This window comes from Girardinichthys multiradiatus, chromosome 22 (genome assembly GCF_021462225.1).
Source record: "Girardinichthys multiradiatus isolate DD_20200921_A chromosome 22, DD_fGirMul_XY1, whole genome shotgun sequence".
Lineage (NCBI taxonomy): Eukaryota > Metazoa > Chordata > Actinopteri > Cyprinodontiformes > Goodeidae > Girardinichthys > Girardinichthys multiradiatus.
The window spans coordinates 38678392-38702691 of NC_061814.1; the positions used below are offsets into that span (position 1 = coordinate 38678392).

General features: G+C 40.8%; 2 protein-coding genes across 4 annotated transcripts; both read left to right on the plus strand.

Annotated features, from left to right (window-relative positions):
* The first annotated feature begins 1950 nt into the window (after window positions 1-1950).
* On the plus strand, window positions 1951-11652 carry LOC124858788 (leucine-rich repeat-containing protein 27-like). 2 transcript variants are annotated; one of them, XR_007035929.1, is made up of 10 exons: window positions 1951-2431; window positions 2519-2649; window positions 5194-5252; window positions 5743-5895; window positions 6607-6793; window positions 8542-8679; window positions 8798-8858; window positions 10139-10200; window positions 10676-10764; window positions 11225-11345. XR_007035929.1 is itself a non-coding variant. In XM_047351002.1 (10 exons), exons 1-10 carry the CDS (start codon window positions 2231-2233, stop codon window positions 11530-11532), a joined length of 1251 nt encoding a protein of 416 aa, XP_047206958.1. In that variant the 5' UTR covers window positions 1956-2230; the 3' UTR covers window positions 11533-11652. The 2 variants fall into 2 exon arrangements, 1 of the variants encoding a protein (XP_047206958.1); XM_047351002.1 differs by lacking the exon at window positions 10139-10200 and adding an exon at window positions 11422-11652 and having other exon boundaries at window positions 1956-2431.
* A 1436-nt stretch (window positions 11653-13088) lies between these two features.
* On the plus strand, window positions 13089-23975 carry pwwp2b (PWWP domain containing 2B). Of its 2 annotated transcripts, none has more exons than XM_047351924.1 (3): window positions 13089-13559; window positions 16670-18400; window positions 22388-23975. In XM_047351924.1, the coding sequence occupies exons 1-3, from the start codon at window positions 13420-13422 to the stop codon at window positions 22392-22394; spliced, it is 1878 nt and encodes a 625-aa protein (XP_047207880.1). In that variant the 5' UTR covers window positions 13089-13419; the 3' UTR covers window positions 22395-23975. The 2 variants fall into 2 exon arrangements, with proteins under 2 accessions (XP_047207880.1, XP_047207882.1); XM_047351926.1 differs by having other exon boundaries at window positions 13092-13559; window positions 16670-18404.
* Window positions 23976-24300: the final 325 nt, after the last annotated feature.

Below are 24300 nucleotides of genomic sequence, written 5' to 3' on the forward strand. Positions count from 1 at the left end.
CCCATTTACACGCCGGGGAGGAAGGCGGCGTGCTACTCTTCACAGAGACTCTGGTCCGAGGGAAGGGGACACCTAGTTAATGATATTATTATTATTATTGTTATTATTATTATTATTATAACTGAATTCAGTTCAGTGGTTTGGTATGTTTTGACAGGTAAATTAAGGCCATTCTTAGTGCATTGTAAGTACACGGTTTTATGTTGGTTGCTGATTTGCATATTGTTAATTTTTGCCTTACTGATCAACATTATGAACATAGATTACCGTATATATATATATAAACAAATAATTTAAATGTGTTAAACATAAAGCTTAGTTTTTCTTAAATTTTGGAAAATCCTGCTTTCCAAGCAAACTTCTACCGCGTTCCATGGCGAACTTACCACTCACAATATGGCGGCAAATAGCTGACATTTCGTCTGTACCCGGCAACAAAGTATTTGTATGTGCCGAATGTCCCTGACCACAACCACTCAATTTAAGCTCCTCCCACACCGCTCTGTTATGACGTCTGTCTGGACTTTGAACCGGCTGACTGTAAAGGAACGTACCTACTAGAAGTCAGCGTGCCTGCCACACGTAGCACATAAAACAACCCTCTGCTTGAATCCATGTGCCGTCCGTATACTGAGAACAAAGCCAGGGTGGGGAGGTGGACTTTAGCCAGATGTAAGGTGTTAACTGGTGCTGGCCTTCATCAGAGCATTGAATTAATATTTGACAATCCGATTAGAAGATGGATGGGTGGAGCCGGAGCACTGGAAAAAGAGAGGAAGGTGTCTACACTTTGGGTTTATTTGCTGATGTTGCTGCTCTGATTTTGATAGAAATCTGAATTGAAATAGTTTTGAATATCTTCTTTTTCATTTATTCAGATGACAAGGTGGTGAGTAGAGGGATTTACATTAGGTTTTCATTTGCAAATGTGGAACTGGAACCTTTCAAGAGCTAAAAGTGCTACAGTTCAGTAATTAATTGCTAAGCGATAGTTTATAAAACAGCTAACAATAACTATTTAAATATGTATAGAATTAATTAAATACATAAATGCAACAATAAAAGTGGAAATATTTTATTCAAATTTAAATTATGTTAAAAACATCTATAAATAAGTATGAATTTTGTATTATTTACATTCAACATATATTCTTGTATGTATCCTTTTTTGCATACATATTAAAGCATAAGTCAAGCAAAACAAGCAATATTTACTTTAACTGTCTAATTTAGAATATATTTTCTACACACAACTGTATGTGTATTATATTTACCTTTTCATTTTATGTTTATGCAAATATTGTTTCAATTGTGTGTTCTATTTGTGCATCACTTTACTGCTGTTGCAGTGTGAATTTATCCACTGAGAAACAAATATTCTGTTCTATTACACTTGTTTGCTTGTTTATTTTTTTCTCTGTTTCATAGTCCTTTGTATAAAATTTTTTATATAAATTTAGTTGAATCTGTTGTCTTTACCCGTCTAAATCATTGGGCGGAGCAAAGACCGTAATAGGAAATGTCATTGGTCTGCAGAAGAGTTGCTGTGCAGATGAACCAATCAGGTGTTAGGGTCTAATTGAAGTTGTTCCCTTTTAAATCATTTCATGACAGTCTGTAACTCTGGAAATATGAAATTATTCTATATTTCTATGAGATTTATGATTGAATTGAAGTTGTAATTAAAAATTTTGACTTTTTTTTTTTTATCATTGATGTGTTTTTTATGATCACATTAAAACCACAAACCTCAGTGTATTTTAGTGGTATGATACGTAATAGACCCACTCAAAGTGTTATTACTACTACTATTATTTGTGTATTTAATAAATTGTCACGGTATTATTACAGAATTAAAAACAAATTCGTGGTTGTTACAGTTTATCGTAAATACTATTTATTTCTTGTAATGGAGCCATTTTGGCCCTACAAAGAACTCATTGCAGCTGCAGTTGCTGTTGATCTCGTTGCCATGGTTACACTTTGAATCTTGGGAGACGCTGCCAAAAGTTAGCTTACTTTTTTAAATACATATCTATTCAGCACAGACTGTTTGGTTTAAGAGTATCTTTAAATCGTTTTGAAGAAAAGTGAAAGGAGTAGCAGGCGACGCTATGCGGCATTTATTCAGTCGTTAGTTGTCTAGTTTTAGCTAACGGCAGTAGTCGAAAACCGAATCCAGTTAGCTTCTTACGTCATAACTATACGGGGAAAACGCAACAACACAAAAATGACTTCCTTTGACAAGGCTGGAGAAACACAGCAACGTTTTGTCTTCGGGGACAACAGTGAGGTGAATTTGCAGAGGAAACACATCCCGCCTGAGGATACCGAACCACAGGAGGAGCCCACTTTCACAGAGATGGTCTGTCTGAGGAGATCCAACCTCACCTGTGTTCCTGACAGTGTTCTGAAAAGCAGCCTCCTCACGGTCAGCCCAGCTGTACCTAACAGCAGCAGAGATATTCCTCTGCGTCATATTGCCTCTTTATTTAATAGGGTTCCTGTTATTCCTCAGTATCTGTGTCTGGAAGGAAATCAGATTTCCAGCATTCCCGGATCAATGTTCTGCAGCTTGCCCCAGCTGCAGTGGCTGGACCTCAGAAAGAACCTCATTACATCCCTTCCAGCTGACATTGGCTCACACAGGTCAGGTCCTAATGCATTCTTCTATAAGAACTCTATTTAAACTGTAGGACGCCTTGTATTATTGCCCATTAACATTCTGCACATTTGGTGACGTTACACACACAAAGAATTAGACACAGAAGTCCCTCATTCCTAAGTAAAAAGAAATGATGTACGATGTATGGTCTTTAAAAATGTTTTACAAATACAGGGTTTAAAAACTTGGTGGGCATTTGCTCTCAGAGCCCCTTATCATGATACCCCTACATAAAACACGTTCAGTTGAGTTTACCTGTATTTAATATAATGTCAGCATAAATGCAGCTGAGATTTTAAACAGCATCATGTAGACCAAGGAACAAAGCAGGCAGGTCAGCCAGAAAGCTGTAAGGAAGTTTACAGCAGGTTTAGTTGATAAATCAGAAATCCCAGCCTAGGAACTCTCACGGAGTACTGTTCAATCTGTCATCAGGCAAGGAGAGGATTAATCAGAGATCAGCCAATGGGCTCATGGTAACTCTGGAGGAGCTGCAGAGATCCACAGCTTAGGTGGGAGAATCTGTTGGCAGGACAACTATTTGTTATGCACTTCACAAATCTGATCTTTATGGAAGAGTGCCAAGAAGAAAGTCATACGAAGTCATGTTTGCAGTTTGCAACAAGCCATGTAGAGGAATCAGTGAATGCATTGAAGACGGCACTGTATTCAGATGAGACCAAAGAACATAAGAAAACCTGCAAAAGACTTTAAACTGGGGTATTATAGTATTCATTAAACATAAACACTTTAGTAAAAAAAATGTTTTGAAATGAATAGGAACTTAAACTCCTAAATTATGTTATTGGATTTTTGGTTGTAGCATATTTTATACAAATAAACATTGGCAACATATTCCAATTGGACAGTGTTGCTTTATGTCATTAACCAGTTTATTGAAACCTGGCGGTATCTGTGCCAGGGAACAAACCAATAGAAACCATCACTTCCATTTGCACCGAGAAGAGTGATGAAATATGCGGGGTTGAGATGTAATTTGCTAAGAGACATTTATTAATAGTGGGGTTGTACATACTTATGCCTGCATGGGTTGGTGAAAATCCACAATAAAATCAAACGGTGCACCCAGTTCTTTGTTTTTAGAAATCAGTGCAGTTGTTTAATCATCCCACTCAGGTCAATCAGCATGCATCAGTAAAAAACCCAAATTCAAAGACATTAAAGCTAATTCTGAGTGGATGGAAACTCATGACAAACAAAGCTTCAAACAAAGTAAACCAAAACTTTTCAGACCAGCTAGATAACCCAGCCCTGACTCTTCAGTTTGGTTTAGTTTTCTTTCTTGATACCCTTTGTAGATTTGTTTTGCAGGCAGCCATTCTGCCAGACAGTGAAAAACAGACACAAGACAATATTCATACAGAGAAAAAAATGTTTGCTCTAGGCTCCATTCAAACACAAAATTAAACCCTATGGCTAAAATATTAACAAAAAGCAGTAAACACAACAATAAATGAATAGATTTTTATTAATAATACAATAACATAAATGCTTTGCACACATTGCTATAGTCGCTGGAGCATAGCTGTTTCTGTAAGTCCTTGTCCTGCGTTTAGGGACTGCAAAATTATCAGTCCTGTACCAATGATAGTCCCAAGAAAGTTCCACCCTTTGACCCTTAAGTCCACAATCATGTCTTTCTTTTTTTATTTGTTGATATGGAGATACAACTCTTCCCAGGACCTGGCTCAAGTGCTCAACAGCAGCTCCATGGCTGGTTTCATCGTAATGCAGCAGACCAACAATAACCGTGTCAGCAGCAGACTTTAACCGGGTTCTGCTTTAAACATGTTCTGACACATTTCCGTGTGTAGAATAAACAACATGGGAGACAGAACCCACCCTACTCTTCTAAAGCGGCCTAGACCCAAACTGCAGAGGATCCAAAACCTGCTCAGTGTTGTGTAAAACCTCTGACTGCAGAAGCCTTTCATAAATTATTATAAAAAGTGAAGTTAAAGCCCCCAGTCCAAAATCATTGACCTCAGTACAGGTCCAGAAAGCTTTGTCTAACCAGAGGCAGAAAGCTTCGTAGTAAATGTAAATCTTTTTTAAAAGTCTCTTAGGACTTGGTTGGTTGACCAATAAATATGCACTCGTTTCTAGTTAAGGATGCTTTGTTTTCCTTTGTTGTGTATTTTTCTAAGGTCCCTGATCCTGCTGTGGCATCTTTTAAAAGTAACTGTTTTAGTGATGTTTGTTACTACATAGCTCTCCTAATGTGGGAGATTTTGCTCATTTAGCCTTGTTTTTTAATGTAAAGCATTTTAATTATATCTTTGAAGTGTAATTTACTGTATTTTTTTATTTAAAACCCAAACAGGAACTGGGTCTGCATATTAGCAGGTGTCTAGAAGGTCTATGTGAAACTGACTATGTGTTGAACCCTGATTAAATAGATCAGAATGATACAGCGTGTATTATAGTGGAGCAGAGATTCCTCCACACCTGTTGACCAGGTCATTGTGCTTTCAGCCAACCTATAACCTGTAATTCTAATCATGCAGGTCTCTGAGACATCTTCTACTTGAGGCCAATCCTATCTCAGAGCTTCCAGCAGAGCTGGGTGAGTTCAGTTCACTCCTATGAATTAGTGAGGGATGTTTCACTCTTTGAGAAACACGGTTTCTCTTCATTTCATCACTATCTCTAGTCTCATCTTCACCTGAGTCATATTCAATAAACAGAAATTAATTAGAGTTAAAAGATTTGCTTTCCTCTGAGTTTTTTCTGTTAAACAGACTGAATCTAGATATCGCTTTTCTAGTCAAAGCACACTAGAACATCATTCACCCAGTGGCACGCACTAACACGCACACATACTGTAAATACAGCAAGACTCAGATTGGTGGGCAACTTGAGGTTAAGTGTCTTGCCTAGGGGCACATCGGCATGTGACAGGAGGAAGCTGGACACAAACTAACAACTGTTGGATTGCAAATCTGTTCTTCCCACCGAGCCTGCGGCTGTTGTTCACCTTCATGTTGTTAATTAGCAATGTCAAGCTTGTATTTCCAATGTAAGCTGCTCCACGCATGTTTTCCTTTGTTTTACAGGTAATGTGATTACATTGAGAGGCCTGAGCCTGAGGGACTGCCCCATTCATTTTCCTCCAAAAGAGGTTTTGCACCAGGGATGCCGTTCCATCTTGCATCACCTGAGGACCGTTCTGGCCCAGAGAGAAGTCACTGAAAGGAAGAGCCTTCCAGGTGAATCAAAGGCACCTTATCACCGCCCATGCTTCCTAACCATCTGCTCTTTGTCAAAGATAGGACGGCTGGGAACAAAAATAGCTCCTTGCCCTGGTACCACTTCATTGGCGTGACTTGTGTTCCCTTGGAGACAGCTCTTGCCACTTGGCTCACTCTCTCTCCTATTTTTTTTGTTCTCCTCACTGCTCCAGCTTCCAGCTCTGTAATATTTTTAGCAGGGTGGAGAATGATCGATTACCAGTGGGTTCTAAACAGAAGCTCTCTGTAACTGAGCGCTGTCTGGAGGTAATCACCATCTGAAGCCCTAGACAGCCCTCCACAGGAGATGCAGCTGATGCACAATGAGCAAAGCCAGACTCTTGATCAGATCATTCCTCTCTCTGTTTAAAAGGTTATTAATGGAGGCAGAGCTTCATTCTTCAGAGAGAAAGCTCTTTTTATTAACTGTTGCAGTCTCAGGGAGTCAGACTAGCTGTTGTCTATAAACAGTGCAGCCTTTATTTACACTCCGTGTAGTCATCAACCTTTTTTAGGTGTCACAAAGTCTGTTACTGTGCACTTTTCTTACAGTGGTTTAAAAAAGCATTTATTCACTATAACCTGCCTGTTATGTTGTGTTCCCTGCTGTCATTAGAAATGTTTAAATTGTTGCCAGCATCATCAGCTCAGAGAACACACTCGTAGCTGCCATGCTTGTTTCTTTGCCAGCTGAGGAGCAGCTCCAGCTGTCAGAGCTGACAGAGTCCAGCGTGGAGGAGCAGGACGAGTCAGCGGACGAGGATGGGCTGCAGAAGTTCAGGGAGCTCAAAGACGAGTTGATCCAGCTGGAAAAGGCAGAGATGGCGTCAATGGGGCACAGTGATCAGAAGTCTCGGCTTCTTCCGGTGGACAAACGGTGGGTAGAAGTGTTAAAAAACTTGATTGTACTTTATTGGGATTTTGTGAGACAGACCAACACAAAAAACATTGAATCCCACTAATGGAGCCATTATGGTCACATGAGCATGACATAATTTAGAGGTCTGAGCATTCCTTGTTGGGCTGCACTGCATATGCCACATCCCTGAGCTTGTGTTGGGGGGTTTCATTCTTGGGGTGAAGCAGATTCTGTCTGAGAAGAGGGTCATACCAACCCGCAGAGGTAAAGTGGCAGCAAGGCATTCAGCAATGTTGTGGCAGAGTTGATGCTTCTGATGATGGGTCTAAATTATGCTCCTTCCTTGGGGGTTTGGATTATTTCTGTTGTGTAACAATAATATGAAGTGCTTCAGTCTGCAGAAAGGTTCTTTACAAGTGGGAAACCTTGAAGACAGTTTCCAGGCTTCCCAGGAGTGGACGTCCCAGCAAATGAGGGCCAAGGCCAGACTGTGCAACGCTCAGAGAAACGGCAATGAACCCTAGAGCTCCGTCTCAGATGTTATAGGTGTTAGTTAGCATGTTAGATGTTCATGACAGGGCAGCTAGAAAAAGAACAAGTACGACTTGTTTGGAAAAGTTGCTAGAAGAAAGTTTTTTTATCTCTATCAAGAATATGTCAGCAGGTTTTCAAGGCTATATATGAATAAACCCCAAAACTTCTGGAACAATATCCTTTGAACAAGTGAGACCAAAGCAGAGATGTTTGGCAATAATGCACGGCGCCATGTTTGGAGACAACCAAACACAACATATTAGCACAAACGTAAGAGGGTTGTACAGAGAGAAATGTCTGAAAAACCCCAATGAACTGAAGCAAAGTTGTCAGAAGCGTGGGTCATAATTCCTTCACAATGACGTGAGAGACTGAGAAAACCAGACAGAAACAACTAATGATAATTACTGCTTGTAAGAGTGGTTAAAGGGGGTATTGAATCATGGGGTGTACTTAGTTTTTCACACACAGCTGTTCCAGTTTGGCTTTATCTGTGTTTATAAAACAGTGTGGAATCTGCTATGTGTTTTACTACACTTGAGGTTAGACATAAGTCATTTTAGAACCGAAGGCCAGGATGTTTTTATTACATCATAACACAAAAAGCAGAATTGAGTAGCACTGTGCAATTTATTATCAAATGTATCATTTTTGCATTATACGTGTGTGCAAAATGTGTTGGCAAATACACCCCAGGTTTCATAAATACACATTTTGCAAACCAGTCTGATGCTCATCTCTCAGCACTAGATGCCCGAGTCCCTGAAGGTCACAGATGGATTGAGAAGCATCATCACAATATTTTCTATTTACATTATTCTCACGATTTTCTAATATCCTGCAGCCCTAATATTAAGAGAGAATGAGTGCTATTTTATCTTGACTAGAGCAGGTTGTTGTCATCAAGCTAAAACAGGAGACATCTTGTTCCACCTACCTTTGTGTTTAGCATGGTTCTGTCCACATATTCAGGTAACAATCATTTCTACTTTCCACATACTTACCTTCTAAAACTGTGCTTGTGTTATTTTTATGCTGTCACTGCAATAAGTAGCTGAATCTGATGTTACAGCAGAAAAGTGTAATTCTGCATGTAGGAAGGAGATACCTAGCCACTTCTTTTCAGTGACCTTCTCCACAGAAGGGAGCAGAAATAACTGCTTTCCAAAGCTGTCCCCGCTGAGGATCTGAAGAATGATTAGAAAATAAAATAATTTTGTTTTGTTTTTTAGGAAAGGTTCTTCTACAAAGATCGGCATAATTCCTGAGCTTCATCTGCTTGGCTCTCAGTACTGCAGGAGGTCAGGAGAAAGAGAAGAAGCTGCACAGAGCGAGCTGAGAAAGAAACACACTCTGTTGGAGGAGAGAAAGTGGCTGATTTTACCTTATTTTCACATTTGACTTCATATTTTGAATTTTACATTAGAAAATCTATATTCTTTACATAAAATAATTACATTGTTGCTTTGTTCTATGACGCTGCTGCAGAGAGGCTCTTCAAAAGTGCGATAAACAAGCCAAAACAAGAGGAAGACAAAGAAAGGGTCAGGTATATGTGGGTTACTGCAACTCTATTTTCACCTGTTAACCACCAGGGAGCACTGTTCCTCCATCCGTGTCAGTGTCTGCCATTAGGGAAAACCAGTCGGATGCTCGAATGGGTTTTAATGCAGTAAGCCAACTAGAATCTATGCGGATTTTTGAGCACCTACAGATTGTAACGCTGTTCATATCTCAGCAAGAGTACACATCCAGAAACATTCTAGAGACACACGTACAGAACAGTTAAAAGGTATCAGAAATACTGAAGCTGCCATCTGTGGCGCCATCTTGGATAATTTCCATTTTCCAGAATTCCACTGTTTTTGAATTTTAACATCAGACAAAGATAATCTGAGTAAATACAAAATGCTGTTTTTAAAAGACGATTTCATTTGTTAGGGAAAAACAACCTAGCAATTACCTTCTAAACCAAATACCTGGTTGTGCAACAACCAACAATTCAGCCACATTGGAGGGTTTTCAAACGTGAATATTTGTTTAAGGTCATGCAACACAGTCCAGAATTTGACTGGGTTACTCCTAACTAAGCTTTAGATTATTTTATTGCAGTATAATCCAAATGTTCTTGAGCTTAATGTCACAAACTGAGGGCTGGACATTCTCCTTCAGGATCTGCAGCTAGAGAGCAGAATTTGTGTTTCCATCAATTACAGCCAATTTTCCAGGTCTGGATAACACAAAGAAGACCAGCACACTTCTACAACCATGTTTTACAGTTTTTTACGATGAAAACAGCATGCACACCTTCCAAAAAGTTCCAGTCTGCTGAATGTTATCACAGAAGTCTTGAGGATATTCAGTATGACGTAAGACAGGTCTTTGTGTTGATGCGCTTTTGGTGTAATATAATATATTCTAACTATGTGTGGACAACGGTTCTCACTGTGGTTCACTGGAGTCCCAAAGTCAACCCTGATCATCTTCTTCACAAGACTGTATGTAATTAATGAGCAGCATTTTCACTCTCAGGTTCTGTATCTCTAAATCCGCTGCGGTATAGACCGCTAAAGGAGATCCTTCCCTCCCTCTCGAAAACTAGACAGCGAGATTCACTACAACATTTAATTTTAATGAAAGTCATTTTTAATTAAACTGTATTCGAAATGGCTTTGTAATTCTTTCTAGACTGATAGATTTCAGCGAATTTATGTATTAACTGTTCTTGAATTTCTGTTGATTGGGGCATGATGTGTTGCTTTTTGAGATCTTTTAGCCTACTTCATGTTGTCAGACAGGTTGTATTTGTATGATTTTCTGATCCTAAAGGTCTTGAAGCAATCAGGCTTGGATGTGGCTTGTGAAATTCAACTCAGCCTTCCAAAAAAGTGGTAAATCAAAGCTAATTTATGATTTAACAGTGGGTGGGCAATTACTTTTTCACTCAGGGCCAGGTTTAATTTGGTTTGACTTTTTTTCGTTAATAAATTTGATCATTATCTGAAATGTACTCAGCTAAGAGCGTGACAAAAAAGCAAAAACAAGTAATTGGTACGAGGGTGAAGAGTTTTCACAGCACTGTAGGTGGATGGCTTTCAGTGACTTTGCCGTCAGCTATATATACAGCAGAATATGAACTATTGTCTTTGGAAAATATTCAAACACAGCTAATCAACATCCAGGATAATGAGTATTAAAAACACAGAGAATAATTTAGATTATTTAATCCAATATGTTGCTATTTTCTATCTGTGACTGCAGCTTTGTAGGATGTCCTGCAACAGTTGTGTTGCTCCTTTATGTGCAGAAGCTCTGCAATCAAAATAACATGATGTGAGACACAAAGACTTTCTCCCTCTCTTACAGGAAGCAGATTCAAAATGTCTTCTAGAGGGCAGCAGGGGACCTTCACAGGAGCAGATGTTTGGCTTGACCGCAGAGAGGGAAGGGGACAGGTAAAGTCAAGAAAAGTAGCACCCATCCCCAAGATCCTGCAGCCTGTGATACTATTTGAATAGGGGCAGGCGTGCTGGTTAGTATTAAATTTGAATATTCATCAGGAAGCTCAGGAAACCATAATTTGTGCCACCGTGCTAATTATGCAGCACATGGACTTGGATATTAAGACTCTAAAAAGAGGTTTGCATTGGTTAGAATTGGAGTTAGAGACATCTAGTGGACAAATAGAGGCTGTGCACCTATCAAACTGAAATTTTGGGTTTTTTTTCACCAACATTTAGTTTTTTAGAAACAGTACACAAATTGAGTTTTACCAGCTGTTTTTCTCTTTTCAGTGATAGAATCACTCACAGTCTCTGCACCTCACTGTGTTGTCCACTAGTTATCCTGTAATACCTCTAAAACATCCAAATATACTCTTCTGATTACCATTTTTGAACTGTTTGGCCCCTTTAGATCAATTCGGGAGCTGGAGAGGCACATCCGTACTCACGTTAAGAGAATGCAGGAAAGACACAGGAATCCCAGGGGCACTATGACCCAGCAGAGGACAGTGACAGAGGAGGATTTGAAGGAGGTCAGGATCTGCAGAAACCCATCTGTACTGAACTCAGATGTCATTGATCTAATTTTTTCCTCCATCTGACCAACAGTTTAGGAAGTTACAAGCACGACTTCTTGAAAGGAAAACTGTGGGAAGACATTCTGAAAATCCTTTCACAATCTACACTGACGACACCTGGCCGAGTTTTCTGTTCAAGTGACTGAGACCACTTACTCGATGTTTTAGGAATTTAAACACACTCAGTGAGAATTGAAAAGACTCCTCCATCATTAATTACCATAATGATATCATCATTTTAAAAATAAACATATGAAGGATTCTTGTGGTTTGTACTTTTTGCTTGGATGTATACAACACAACTTCTCCATTTTACAGTCTGGGTATGGTTAACATTTACAATCCATTCTAATGCATTTCAAACCACGAAAGCCATCCATCTTAATAAAGCATCTTACTTTAAGACATTCTGATATGTATCATATGGTACATGGGACATAACAAAGCATTATAACAAACACGGTTGTGGATATGTGATGGTCTGGGGTGAGGTGAGGTGCTTTTTCAGCTCCTGAACAAATTCTCGTGCCTGATAAAACCATGAATTCTGCTCTCTTGCAGAAAATCCTGAAGAATATCTGCCCATCAGTTCATGACTTAAGCACACTTAGGTCACAAAGGTCACTATGCCTTTAAACAATTTGTGAGAGCCCAGACAATGATGTCATGACTTTGTAAGCTGCTGACAGGCTCACTGAAAACATTTGTGTTAAATGGAGGTCCACCTGTGGAGGTATTTTAGGGTAAGCATTAGGGCTGGGGGTCTCAAACTACAGTTCTCAGGGGCTGTTGTAACTGGATCATTAGCAGGGATCTGTAGAAGCTGACTACATGCTTGTAATAATCATCTAACTATTACAAGTTTTATATTACTTTCTGTTTTCAATGTATATATATTTTTACTGGATTTTTTTTCTGTACTTCTTTTTATGCCTGTGGTGCTGCTATAATGTGAATTAGCCTGCAGGAAAAAAAGGTGTATTGTAAATCTTACAGTATGTAAGAGTAAATAAAGGTCATTATAAATCATAAATGAAAGCTAACCTTAGAACTGCAGCCTGATTAATGGTGGCATTGTACTGCCAAATACATATAACTCCTAAAGCTGTTTTGCCAGAGTACATTCAGTACTAATATGCCACTACACGTTTTTATGGTTGTACATTTCTGGTTTAATCATTAATGTCACACTTTAAGAACATTTCATAGTTCTTCATTCAAGACTATTTTTGAGGGCTATGTGTTTAGCATTAGCACAGGGTTTCTACACATTTTCATTTAAAATGTCCATACTTTTGCAGTCATTTGGCCCATCTTTAAAAATGAAAATACAATATTTCACAACCTATTTATGGTAGATAGTCCTTTTATAGACTTTAATCATTTTATTTGTCTTGCCCTGCATTACTCCATTGTAAACCTTACAATGTCCTGGTAAATAAAGGTCATTTCAAAATGTAAAGAAAAGCAAACCTTTCAATTTTTCAATTGCAGCCTAAGAATAATATTTGTGTCATTTATTTAATTTTAAGTATAAATATGCCATTGATAAAATAAATAAAAAAAAGCCCTGAAGCTATATTACCAAACAGCACATCCAGTGCCATTGAAAACGTATAAAGACTCGTTTATTGGTTATACACTTCTCAATGAATCCCTAACGCCACATTTTTATAAAGATTCCTTTCTCTGCTTGCAAAGACAGTAAGTTCGTCATTATGGTCTCGGTGTGGAAAGCAGGGTGAGGTGAGCGTTAATGAGCGGCATCAAACGTCGCAGAGTGAGGCAGAGAAAAAGGCCAGGCCCTGTCTTGGGGAGATTTTTTTCTACTCCTGTAGCACACAGAGCGTGATGTCAGCGGTGGCAGCGCTGTTGTAATGGACTTGGTGGGGGTGATGGCGTCATTTTCTGCCCTAGCGTAGCCTCCTGCTCTCGATAGCGAAGGGGAGACGGATCTTTGGCCGACGCGACTGTGGCTCCCTTGGCCGGGACCGAGTACCGCGGAGCCGGACAGATCACCTCGGGAAACATGGAGGCTGCGGACGAGGAGCTGCGGGCCGGCTCTCGGGTACCTGTCACTATCGATCATGTTGTTAACGACACGCTGCTGGTGACGCTGACCTACCGAGAAAGGAGTTACACGGGGATATTACTCGATTCCAACAAAAAGTGAGTGATATTATGTACTTTTTATTTATCTCAGAAATATTTTTTTGCCATAGCGTGCTAACAGCTAACTTAGCTCAATGCTAACTGAAATGCTAGCTTCTTAGCTTTGTAGCAGCAAACTGGGCCTTGAGAAAAAAGACATGGGTTATTGTAGCTGACAGGGGAGCTAACGGATACCTTGATGGCTAATCATAAACTAAAATTTTACTTTACGTTACGAGACAGCAAAATATGGCAGATTCTCGTTGTGAAAACCTTTATTTCATATTAGCAGCTTATTGACTGCAGAGATTGATAACTTACATTGTGCTGCAGCTACTGTTACTGAATTCATCAATAGCTTATTGTTAGCCTTATCAAATGCTGAAGAAGCTCAAAGCAACTGAACAAAAAGCAGTTCGGTCAATCAAACATTGATGTATTTATCCACACAAGTGGATTAAAAATAGTTTTCTGCTGAACTGTTTAAAATGATCTGAAGTTCTGGTGTTAATTTGAGATACAGCCCTGTTATAGCCAGGGACCTCTAGTTCATAGCAATGATGGAAAATTACACAAGTAGGCTTTGATGAATCATTTATTATGTTTGACCATTTTTTTTAATAACCTTTAACCAAGTTTTAATAACTTGTAACCCTTTCTGGTTCTGTTTGGTGCTGAAGGCCCAATGTGTGCATATAAACACAATCCTGCTCAAGTAGAAGAAAAATAAAGGATGAAGAATATTTAGGCATTATTGATGTCTTATTATTTCTTCTGTCTGTTTACCACTAGTGTCAGCTCTGTGTTGCGCACCTTAAAAGCCACAGGCTTACACTATTAATAGCCTAGCAGAATCAAAATCTGACCAGCTTTGGCCCTTCTTTATGCAACAGCTCAAGCTGCTCTGAGAACAACCCACCCAAATGGGGGAAAACATTGCCTTGAAATAACCTAAAATAGACCTCTATATCAGGTTTTGTAAAATACCAAATTTGACTCCTTCTTTCCTTCAGCTCTTCATCATTTCCTCTCATTGTTGTCCCTGCTTTTTAAAAATATCCTTGTGTAGTTGTATCATTCAAACTAAACCGAAGACAACATGAAGTGGCAGTAGCTTTAATGAATCACTGCTCGTCATATTGTGCGTCCTTGTGCTATGTTTAACAAGCACGGCCTGTTCCCTGTAACAGGCAGCACTATTCGTGCGCTGTCGGTCGCTGTGGACGCTAATATTTGGCAGCTTTGGAGCAGGTATAGAAAGGTTTGAGAGGGGCAAACATCACCAGGAGACTATAATTGACGGATCCCTGCCAGCTCCTTCTCGCGGGGACGGAAATGGGCTCCTCAAATGTGCACTAATTAATAATCTCACCACAAGGGAGCCCTTAGTAGACATGGATGCAAAAACAAACTGAAATCTCCTGGTTGCATCTCTGAATCCCGAGTGATTCATGGGATTGTTTTTGTTCAGTCAGATGTTGGAAAGGCAAGGGGGGAGCGCCTGGGCATCCTGTAGACTCTTTGTTTGCTGTCTCCTGACTACAGCAGCTCAGCCATGTTACTTTTTGCCTGCCAGCCACCTCTTAATGACTTCTTGACCATTTGACCTTCATTAAACGTGTTTATTGATCCCAGGATATGAAAGAAGATGCGTACAATTATCCAGAGAAAGTCAGTGATACTATTGCACTGTTGTTGTCACCTGAGGCATAAGGAGAGATTACTGCACGGCTCGCACAACAGAACCCAACCCCCACTCCCTAAGAACTTTTAGAAGGCAGGTTACAACGAGAGCGGTTTAGTCGTCGTTACATTTCTTTTCCTTTTTTTATTTTTCCATACTTTGGTTTTCCCACAACCTATCCCTATACATGCATATTTACAGTTTACCCTGGCAAACATGTTTAAAAAAAAAATCCTAAAAATAAATTTGTGTTTTATGGCAGCAGCAGAAAAAATATCAAAACCCAACATTTAATCTGAATACATTTATTTATTTAGGGGGGGGGGGGGGGGGGGGGGGAATCTACATTCACAAATACTATTACTTTTTTCACAAAATCACTGATGCCACGCCAATTACTACTTTTAATTTCTATACAATAAACAGGACTGAGGGAGTAAGAAAACCTTTTTTTTTTATTGATCATAGTATCTCTAAACGTTTAATTATTAATCCATGACTCTGTATCACTGAGGTGTACATAAAACATGAGCAGTGCCCTTATCAGCCATGCTTCAAAACTGGAAACAAAAGAGAACATGCAAGTCAAGTTAGGCAGATGTGTTAATCTTCATAAGTAAGGAAATGATTACAAGAAAAAAAGCCACTAATGGAAACAACTGGAACAAACAAAAGATTATGTTGCCAGCATGTAGGGCGAGCAGAATGGTAAGGAAGGTAAAAAGTCTCCATACCTCACTGGTGGAGATTTATAGCAAACATTGGTATCTTTGGGGGGCTGCCAAGTCTCTTTAACAACCTTTGGGTGATATCTACATGCCAACTGGTTGTTTGGGACCATTGATCCTGGAACTTTTTCTTTCTTACCATCACAAATTTAAACGTAAAGTTTTTTTGTTATGTGTCTGCTCTGACCTGTCAGACCCAGAGATGGTCCTGGCAGATGGGCGCTCAGACTGAGCCCGGTTCCACCAGTGGTTTCGCCGTCTCTTCCCCGTGCGTTTCTTTGCGCCATGCTTACTCTGGAAGAGGATTTGCTGTAAAATCAGTGACTCAATGTAATCGGCTGGGTTTCCTTAGATAAATTGGGTTGGTTATGATTTTTGTTTATGAATTGGATTTGTTTGTCTTATAAATAAGACAATAAGGTGCTCTAAATAAACTGAATTGAATTAAACTTTGTGCTTCAGTGAGATGAGACTAAAATTGAGTTTTTCGACAACACTCCAGGTTGGTCTGGCAAAAAACACAGAATGAACCTCATGGCCACTTTTAGGTATGGAGGAGGATTGGTGATGCTGTGGGCCTGTCTTACTTTTGAATCAATATGATGGCCTTTATCAGACAGCTGAAAAAGTGTTTCAGGATGATAATAATACAAGTGCCGAAAAGTGTGGATGGTGCTGTTTATAACAGTGTCTTATGTCTTTCTTTTGACTCTTAGGACTGGGCTCTTCTGTCTGCCAGATTTCACAGCCAAACTTGGTAACTGCCCGATCACTAAGCCAGCTTGTGAAATCCCGGAGATCTTGAATGAGGAGCCAGTTTCTAAGTCCCCCAACCAGGCCTCACACAGACCAAAGGATGAAAACTCTCTCCCTGAAAGCAGCGAACCTGCTGCACCTCCACCACCACCCTGCCCCATCCCCACACCCGTGCCAGCTGGACAGACTCCTTTTCCTCCTTATTTTGAAGGAGCCCCATTCCCTCAGCCTTTATGGGTGCGCCACACCTACAGTCAGTGGGTACCTCAACCCCCTCCGCGGCCAATAAAGAGAAAGAAGAGGCGATCGCGAGAGCCAGGCCGTATGACCATTAGTACCATCCGTCTGCGGCCGCGGCAGGTGCTGTGCGAAAAGTGTAAAAACACACTTAATATTGACGAGGACAGCAAAGATGGCATTAGCAACACTAAGTCTTCTAGGAAAGAGAATACTCTGCAAAGCGATGATGATGGAGATTATAAGAACAGCCTAGGTAAGCTGTCGAGGAAAGAGGACGTCATTGCGACGAAGGACGGCAAAAGACGAGAAAACGGCTCTAGCCTCGACAGTAAGCGCTTCAGAAAGGACAAAAGGGGCGAGGCTGATATGGAGAAATACACTTCAAGTGATGTTATCCCTCACAGTCCCGTCATAAAGATTTCCTACAGTACTCCACAGGGAAAGGGGGAGGTCATGAAGATCCCCTCCCGAGTTCACGGTTCAATCAAGCCTTTCTGTCCAAAACAGTTGGTGCAAAACGGCGTGGGAGGAAATGACAAGAGGTCTGGGGATGCCGCCAAGGACCAGCGGCACATTTTGGACGCCACAAGGTCTGGCCTCACTGTGTCTATTCCAAAACTCAAATTAACCAGGCCTTTTGCAACAGTGAATCAAGGCTCATCTTGTCCAAAGATTCGGTTGAGACCCCCACAGAGTCAGGGAGAGGACACCATGATGGAGTACGAGGCAGAACTGGTCGGAGGCAGCAGGAGACGGAGCCCCAGAGGGCCTGGTTCGGGCATCCCCCATTCTGAGGACTCAGGTGAAGGGAAAAACTCATTAGAGTTATGGTCAGGGAGTTCTGGAGAGGAGGCAGATCGTAGCCACAGCGACCTCACCCTCCTGATCAACTTTCGGAAGCGTAAAGCAGATTCTTCCAGCCTGTCAGTGTGCAGCAGTGACAGCCTGGACGAGTCCAAGTCCTTTAGCTCGGAAGGGACCTCGCCAGAGCTGTGCGATCTGGCACCTGGCGAAGACCTGTCCGTCACCTCGTCTTCTGTGACTCCCCGGGATGACTGCAAGACGGTGCCGCCGCTCACGGTGCGGCTACACACCCGCAGCATGACAAAGTGCGTAACGGAGGAGGGCCACGCTGTGGCAGTGGGAGACATTGTATGGGGAAAGATCCACGGCTTCCCCTGGTGGCCAGCTCGCGTGCTCAGCATCAGCGGCACTCGGAAACAAGAGTCCGATGGCTGCGAGGCCCAGTGGCCCCAAGCAAAGGTGGCGTGGTTCGGCTCGCCCACCACTTCCCAGCTGTCTGTAGCCAAGCTGTCGCCCTTCAGAGAGCTCTTCAGGTCCCGCTTCAACCGCAAAAAGAAAGGGATGTACCGGAGAGCCATCTTGGAGGCGGCCAAGGCCGTGGGTCACATGGGACCAGAGATAACGTCACTGCTTTCTCACTGCGACACGTAGGTTAGTCCATAGCAGATCAGTGATGTCCAAATGTAATTTAAACCCTTAGCTTCAGCACTACTGTATGAAATCGGCACCTCCACCTAAACATGTCAGAAGGAGCCGAGTCACTTTCTTCTGTCACCGACGCACCGGCTGCCTGAACCTGAGTTAAAACATCAGTAGAACTCATAAATAAATGAGACAGACTACTCAGTCCATGTGGGTCAGGTACACACATTTCAGCCACAGTCATTGTAAAAAGAAAGTACACCTCCGTCAGCTTGAGGATTTTAACCGTTTCTACTTTTTTGAGATGCCAGAAAATACCAAAGTGACAGGAGCTTTCTTTAATTCAATGGGCAATAGGGTTTAGTCATTGCTGTGCACTGCCAGTCAGCTGGCAGTCATTTCTTAAGCAGCAAAAGCTTATCGCTATAGATCAGAAAAGCCAAAAGGTGCAATATTCTGCACAGTAGGATTGTTCACTTCAAAAGCGATACTAAATGTTAGTATTTATTCCAAATGTTGGCTTAATTGTATGCATCAAAATGTAAAATTACTACATGTTTCAACTTTTGATATAATTTGTGCAGCGCTATGAATACTTGTTGCTCTTTCTGTTTTAAGTCAAATGAATCCGATCATGTTATCAATGTTTGGGTAAATATCGTTGTATTAATGGAAGGCTACCATCCAGCGGGAGTGCTTCACCAGTCCTGCATAGTTTTAACATTTGGGTGATCGGGTTTTTACCTGGATGAAAAATGATTTAAATCAAGTTTTTACAAACAAACACAAAACACTCAGTTATTATTTATTAAACAAAGATCACATCAAAATGTAAAAGTGTGTAAAATGAGATGTGTACATGTAAAACAGTGAAGGGAGGACAGATGTTGGGGATATAAGCTCTGATGCGTAAATTGGAATAATCCTGTAATTCCTTCTTTCCAAGGAATCTGCAATATTTTTTGTGTTTTTATGGCCAATGTGTATTTAATCACACAGTTCAACAGTATTAAGGTCTAGAAAAGCATTAAATGTGATTTTATTATTTTGTCTAGTCTGGATAACTGTGGAAAACAGGAAATTAGACTTGATTCTTAAACGAGAAGATTGGGAACCCACAAGCAGATGCACACGTCTTAATTTATAAAGGAGACGTTTTTGTGGTGGTGTTTTTTGCCCATTAGACCTTCTTGGCTCATGGTCTTTAATTAAAGCATTAAAACGAAACATTTTGACTGTTTCAACGAAATAAAGGTATTCAGATCAAAAACTACAGTTTTTTATAGAATCTGTGTTTAGCGTAGGATAGATAATCCAGTCTCGATTTGACGTTCTGAGTGGTTTGGAAACAGAGCTTAGCCCTTCAGCTAACTTTAGCATACAGATAATAAAACCCAACTAGCGCACAAGCACTTTCGCATTTGTAGTTTCTACTTAACTGTCCAGAATGTTAGAAGAAGTGCAAAAAAAGAATTTTGAAATGAAAAATGAGTAAGAACGCTGTAAATTAACACAAAGTTTACACAATAATTCTGTGTTAAAGTCATTGGAAAGAAAAATGTGAATCCATTCCAGCCAGTAAAAGCCTGATCTTTACTTTTAATCTATTATTGATTTGGGCTTGAACTGGTTCTAAGAAACACACAACCATTTGATGGTTTTCAAATACAAATCTGAGAAGTGTGCCACACATTGGTGTGCAGCTCCTTTCTCTCAGCACTTTGTAGAGTTAGCTTCTGCTGCAGTTGCAGCTACAAATATTCTGATGTGTCTCTAACAGCTTTGCACGTCTAAAGGATGGTTCCTTTTATTTTGCCAATTCTTCGCTCTGCAGCTCAAGCTCAGTCAGATTCACGGGGAGCTTCTGGGAGCAACAATTGTTTTGCCACAGATTCTTAATTAGGTTTATGTCTGGACTTTGACTGGGCCATTCTAACACATTACGATGCTTTGATCTACACCACACCATTGTAACTGACTGTTTAGGGTTGTACCATTGGAAGGTGGACCTCCATACAAGATGACGCTACGCTGTATTTAGCTGAGCAGTGTCCCTGTTGCAGAAAAGCATGATGCTGCCACCACCATGTTTTAACATGGGGATTGTGTGTTTGGGGTAAAGTGTAGTGTTGTAGCATATTGACTGTTTGCCAGAATGTTTAATTGGAAGCTTGGAATATTTTGTTCATATTCGTTTATAACCTAACTCTGCTTTAAACATTTCCACAATTTTCTATCTGATGGGTTCCTTGGTCTTCAAGATGTTGTTTGTTCACTAATGTTCTGTAAGAAACCTCTGAATTCCTCACAGAACAGCTGAATTTGTTCAGGTGACTTCTGAAGCCGGCTGGTTGCACTGGATTTTATTTAGGGGTGTCAGAGTAAAGGGGGCTGAATTAAAATTGGCTGTGCTGGTCTGTCACATAAAGTCATAGAAACGGCTGAGAGGACGTGAATATTTTTGCATTGTACTGTATGTCTGTGACTTTTGGAAGACTTTAAAGCTGAGTTGTTGTATCATGAAACCGTTGCTGTACTGGAAGCGGTGCTGTGCCTTTAAAGACAGAGTACTGTTTCAGCCCAGTTAGAACATGTGGTTTCAGTTATGCCTCAGAAATACTTTGTCATGTGGCTATTCTGAGCTCCTTCCTCTGGTTTCTGGGGGCAGTGACCGAGGAGGCCCAACTACTGCACAAGCAGTAAGCGTTTGCATTTTGGTGCAGGTCTTTGACACACACACTTAAATGTAAAATCCTGTTTCATTTCCAGAGGCAGGCCTGCATTTCCGGCCCTTGTGTTTGCTTTGTTAGGAACTCAGCAGTCAAGGGAAGGCTGGGAAGGAGTGAAGACTTTGCTGCTTTTTCCAGTTATAAAGGAAGCATTTTTCTTGCCCTTTCAGCCAGAAAAACCAGCTGACCTTCACTTCAGAGTTCCTCATTGTTAAAAAATATGATAGACCGCCTTGCATCCCATTTTGTCACATTACACTCGTAAACCTCAATCTATACTGGAATTTTATGAGAAAGACCAACACAAAGTAAATCCAATCCAGTACAACCAGTCGTTTTAGAAGTCATCTTATTGATAAATGGAGTCAATCTGTGTGTAATTTAACCTCAGTATAAATCCAGCTGTTTGTTAGAGAACAAACATCATCATGGAGACCAAAGAACAGAGCAGGCAGGTCGGGGAGATGTTCAAAGCAGGGTTAGGTTATAAAACCTAATTCCAAGCTTTGAACATCTCACAGAGCTCTGTTTAATCAATCCTCTAAACGTGGGAAGAATATTAGCCGACTTACCGAGACATGGCCGCTCACCTACACTGAAACAGGAAGAAGGTGGTCCTGCCACATGAAACCAAAACCCTTTAGCCTTCATGGTAAATGGACTGAATTTATATAGCGCCATTCCAGTCATACAGACCGCTCAAAGCACTTTACACTAGAACCACATTCACCCAATTGCACTCACTAACGCTCACACATTTATACACCGATATGCAGATCAGTAGGCAACTTGAGGTTAAGTGCCTTGCCCAGGGGCACATCGGCCTATGGCAGGAAGAAGCTGGAATCGAACCCACAACCTTCTGATTGCAAGACGACTACTCTTCCTACTGAGCCACAGTCACCACATGCAAAGCACTATGAAGAAAAACTAACGGAGCTCATCACCCTGAATACATCATCCCCATAATGAAACTTGGTAGTGGCAGCATCATGCTGTGGGAAAGCTGTTCTTCAGCAGGGAAGGGAAAGCTGATAGGATACACTTTCCAGATAATTTTTTTAAAGTAGCCAATCTTGTCTTTATCCATTACTTTCTCTATCAAACTAAATTCCCAAAAATACACTGACTGACCTTTGTGGTTGTAATGAGTTTAAGTTTCCATCATGGCCGAGCAGTTCGTTAAAACATTCCTCGGAATGATGAGCTGACTTGTTTGCTCTTTGTCTTTACCTTTCTCACTTTGGTTTTCCTGTTGTTCAGAGGCTGAGGACCAAACGGACGTCTCCTAATTGTTTCTGGACTCTCAGCCATCAAGGCCCATGAGGAGGAGTACGTGCCGTTACCACGGCTACTATTTATATACCTGTTTTTTGTTTTTTTCCTTATTCTTTTTCACAAGGCTGGTGGATTATTATTGTTGAGACTGGATAAGGGAGCAAATACAAAAAAAAAAAAAAAATGAGAAAAGGCCAGGAATCTCATGGTCTTCTTGAAACTCTGAACGTTTTATTATTTTCTAGGTTTTATCATATTTCTGTAGAGCCGGACAACAACACTACATGGACCCAAACGTATTTATTCTCTGAGTTGCCCTGTCTGATAGTTTTTGGGGAAATCCTTTCTAGTTTGCTGCTGTTATTCCGAAGGTCTCTCCCGCGAGGTCCGACCTGTCCGGCCGGGTGGAGCCATCGACACCGCCCCTCTTTCCCACATCTGAAAGTCTTACTCTGAACACTCTAGACTGTAGAAACTGTGAATGCTCCATCCAGAGACGGCAGTGAGCGCAGCGTTCCCTCCTTCATGCAGCGCTCAGCAACATTCGGAGGACTGGTGGTGTGGTTGTACCGAACTCCAGAGTTACGTCACGTCTGTTTCCCATTTCATTTTTGACCCCCCCATTCAGATATCCTGAAAACCATTTTAACATTTAATTATTTAAAGTGACACATCTTAAAGAAAAAAAGCACTTTATCTGTACCTTGGTGGCCTGCTGTAAGCTCACTGTCTGAAACACTATTGAGAGATACAGCCTTGTTAGGCAGCAGGGGAGTTCAGAAGTCTTTGTGGTTGACTATCTATGGCCTTGGAGATACAAAACTAAAACCCAGTTTAGTTTTATTTTAAAGTGATCCATGGGGGAACCAGACACAATGTTTCTGTTTGTTTTTTAACACTGTGTTCCTGCATTCTGCCTTTGCCACCCTACAGAAACAAATCCTCTTGACATTTCCATTGGAGACTTGGTGAACATATGGCAACGCCCCCTATGCATCATGAGTCAAAGCTTTAGGAGTTACTTGGAGAGGAAAAATATTACCATGCTGTAAGATTAATGTGAATTCAGCTGCTTAGTGGACTGAAGGAAGAAAGATGGCTTGCTGCTAGTCGCAGGATTTAGCCCTCGGGCGAATACCGACTGCAACACTGACTTTCAGTGAGCGTCGTGTTGAAATGCCAGCCATGTTGGTCATGCAGGGAAGTTGGGAATCGGTCAGTATTTAAAAGGTAACTGGGGAATGCACAGGCACACTAGGCATACCAGTTCGACTCCTTTCTTCCAGCCCAGATACGGAAAAGCAGGCTCAGTTTAGGTGACAGAATAATTATTATTGTTTTTAAGGAGCTGCTCCCTTCTTCCTGTTTTGATATTCTTTGTTGTGAAGCTCTTGTCAGATGGTGCGAAAGTGTACGCCTAAGAGGGGAGGGCGGTCGTCAGGATCTTCCCATGGATGAGCAACGGTGCGGTTTACTGCTGCCCACGTCAGTCAGTGTTATTGGCTACTTTTTGTTTCTTTTTTCTTTTTTTTTTTTACATGTACTGTACATAAAATAAAATATACAAGCATTATTTGTGCAGTTGTGTGTAATTTGTGGTTGTCAGAAGGGGTCTTAAGAGGTTTCACAGATTTTTTTCTACATGTGCATCTTGGTACGTTAAAATAACATCACAAAGTTTATGAATTTCAGTAGTTTAGTCGTAAAAGAGAAACTGATAATTATATACATTCATTGGACAGTCATTCATTACAAGTGTTGATTATGACTAAACCCATATTTCTGTTTCTCTGAAAAGTCAAATATTCCATTGGACAGACGCTGTGTTCTGGTCCACACGGTCATAGGGAGAGTGCCGACCTAACAGCTGTCCAGCAGACTTCCTCCACAAGGATAAA

Bases quoted from the DNA above. Each gene is read 5' to 3' on its own strand.
- LOC124858788 (XM_047351002.1), top strand. From the start codon at position 2,231: ATGACTTCCTTTGACAAGGCTGGAGAAACACAGCAACGTTTTGTCTTC. The intron at 6,794-8,541 runs GTGGGTAGAAGT...TTTGTTTTTTAG, and splicing joins CTTCTTCCGGTGGACAAACG to GAAAGGTTCTTCTACAAAGA. The intron at 8,859-10,675 runs GTATATGTGGGT...CCTCTCTTACAG, and splicing joins GAAGACAAAGAAAGGGTCAG to GAAGCAGATTCAAAATGTCT.
- pwwp2b (XM_047351924.1), top strand. From the start codon at position 13,420: ATGGAGGCTGCGGACGAGGAGCTGCGGGCCGGCTCTCGGGTACCTGTC. The intron at 13,560-16,669 runs GTGAGTGATATT...TTTGACTCTTAG, and splicing joins TTACTCGATTCCAACAAAAA to GACTGGGCTCTTCTGTCTGC.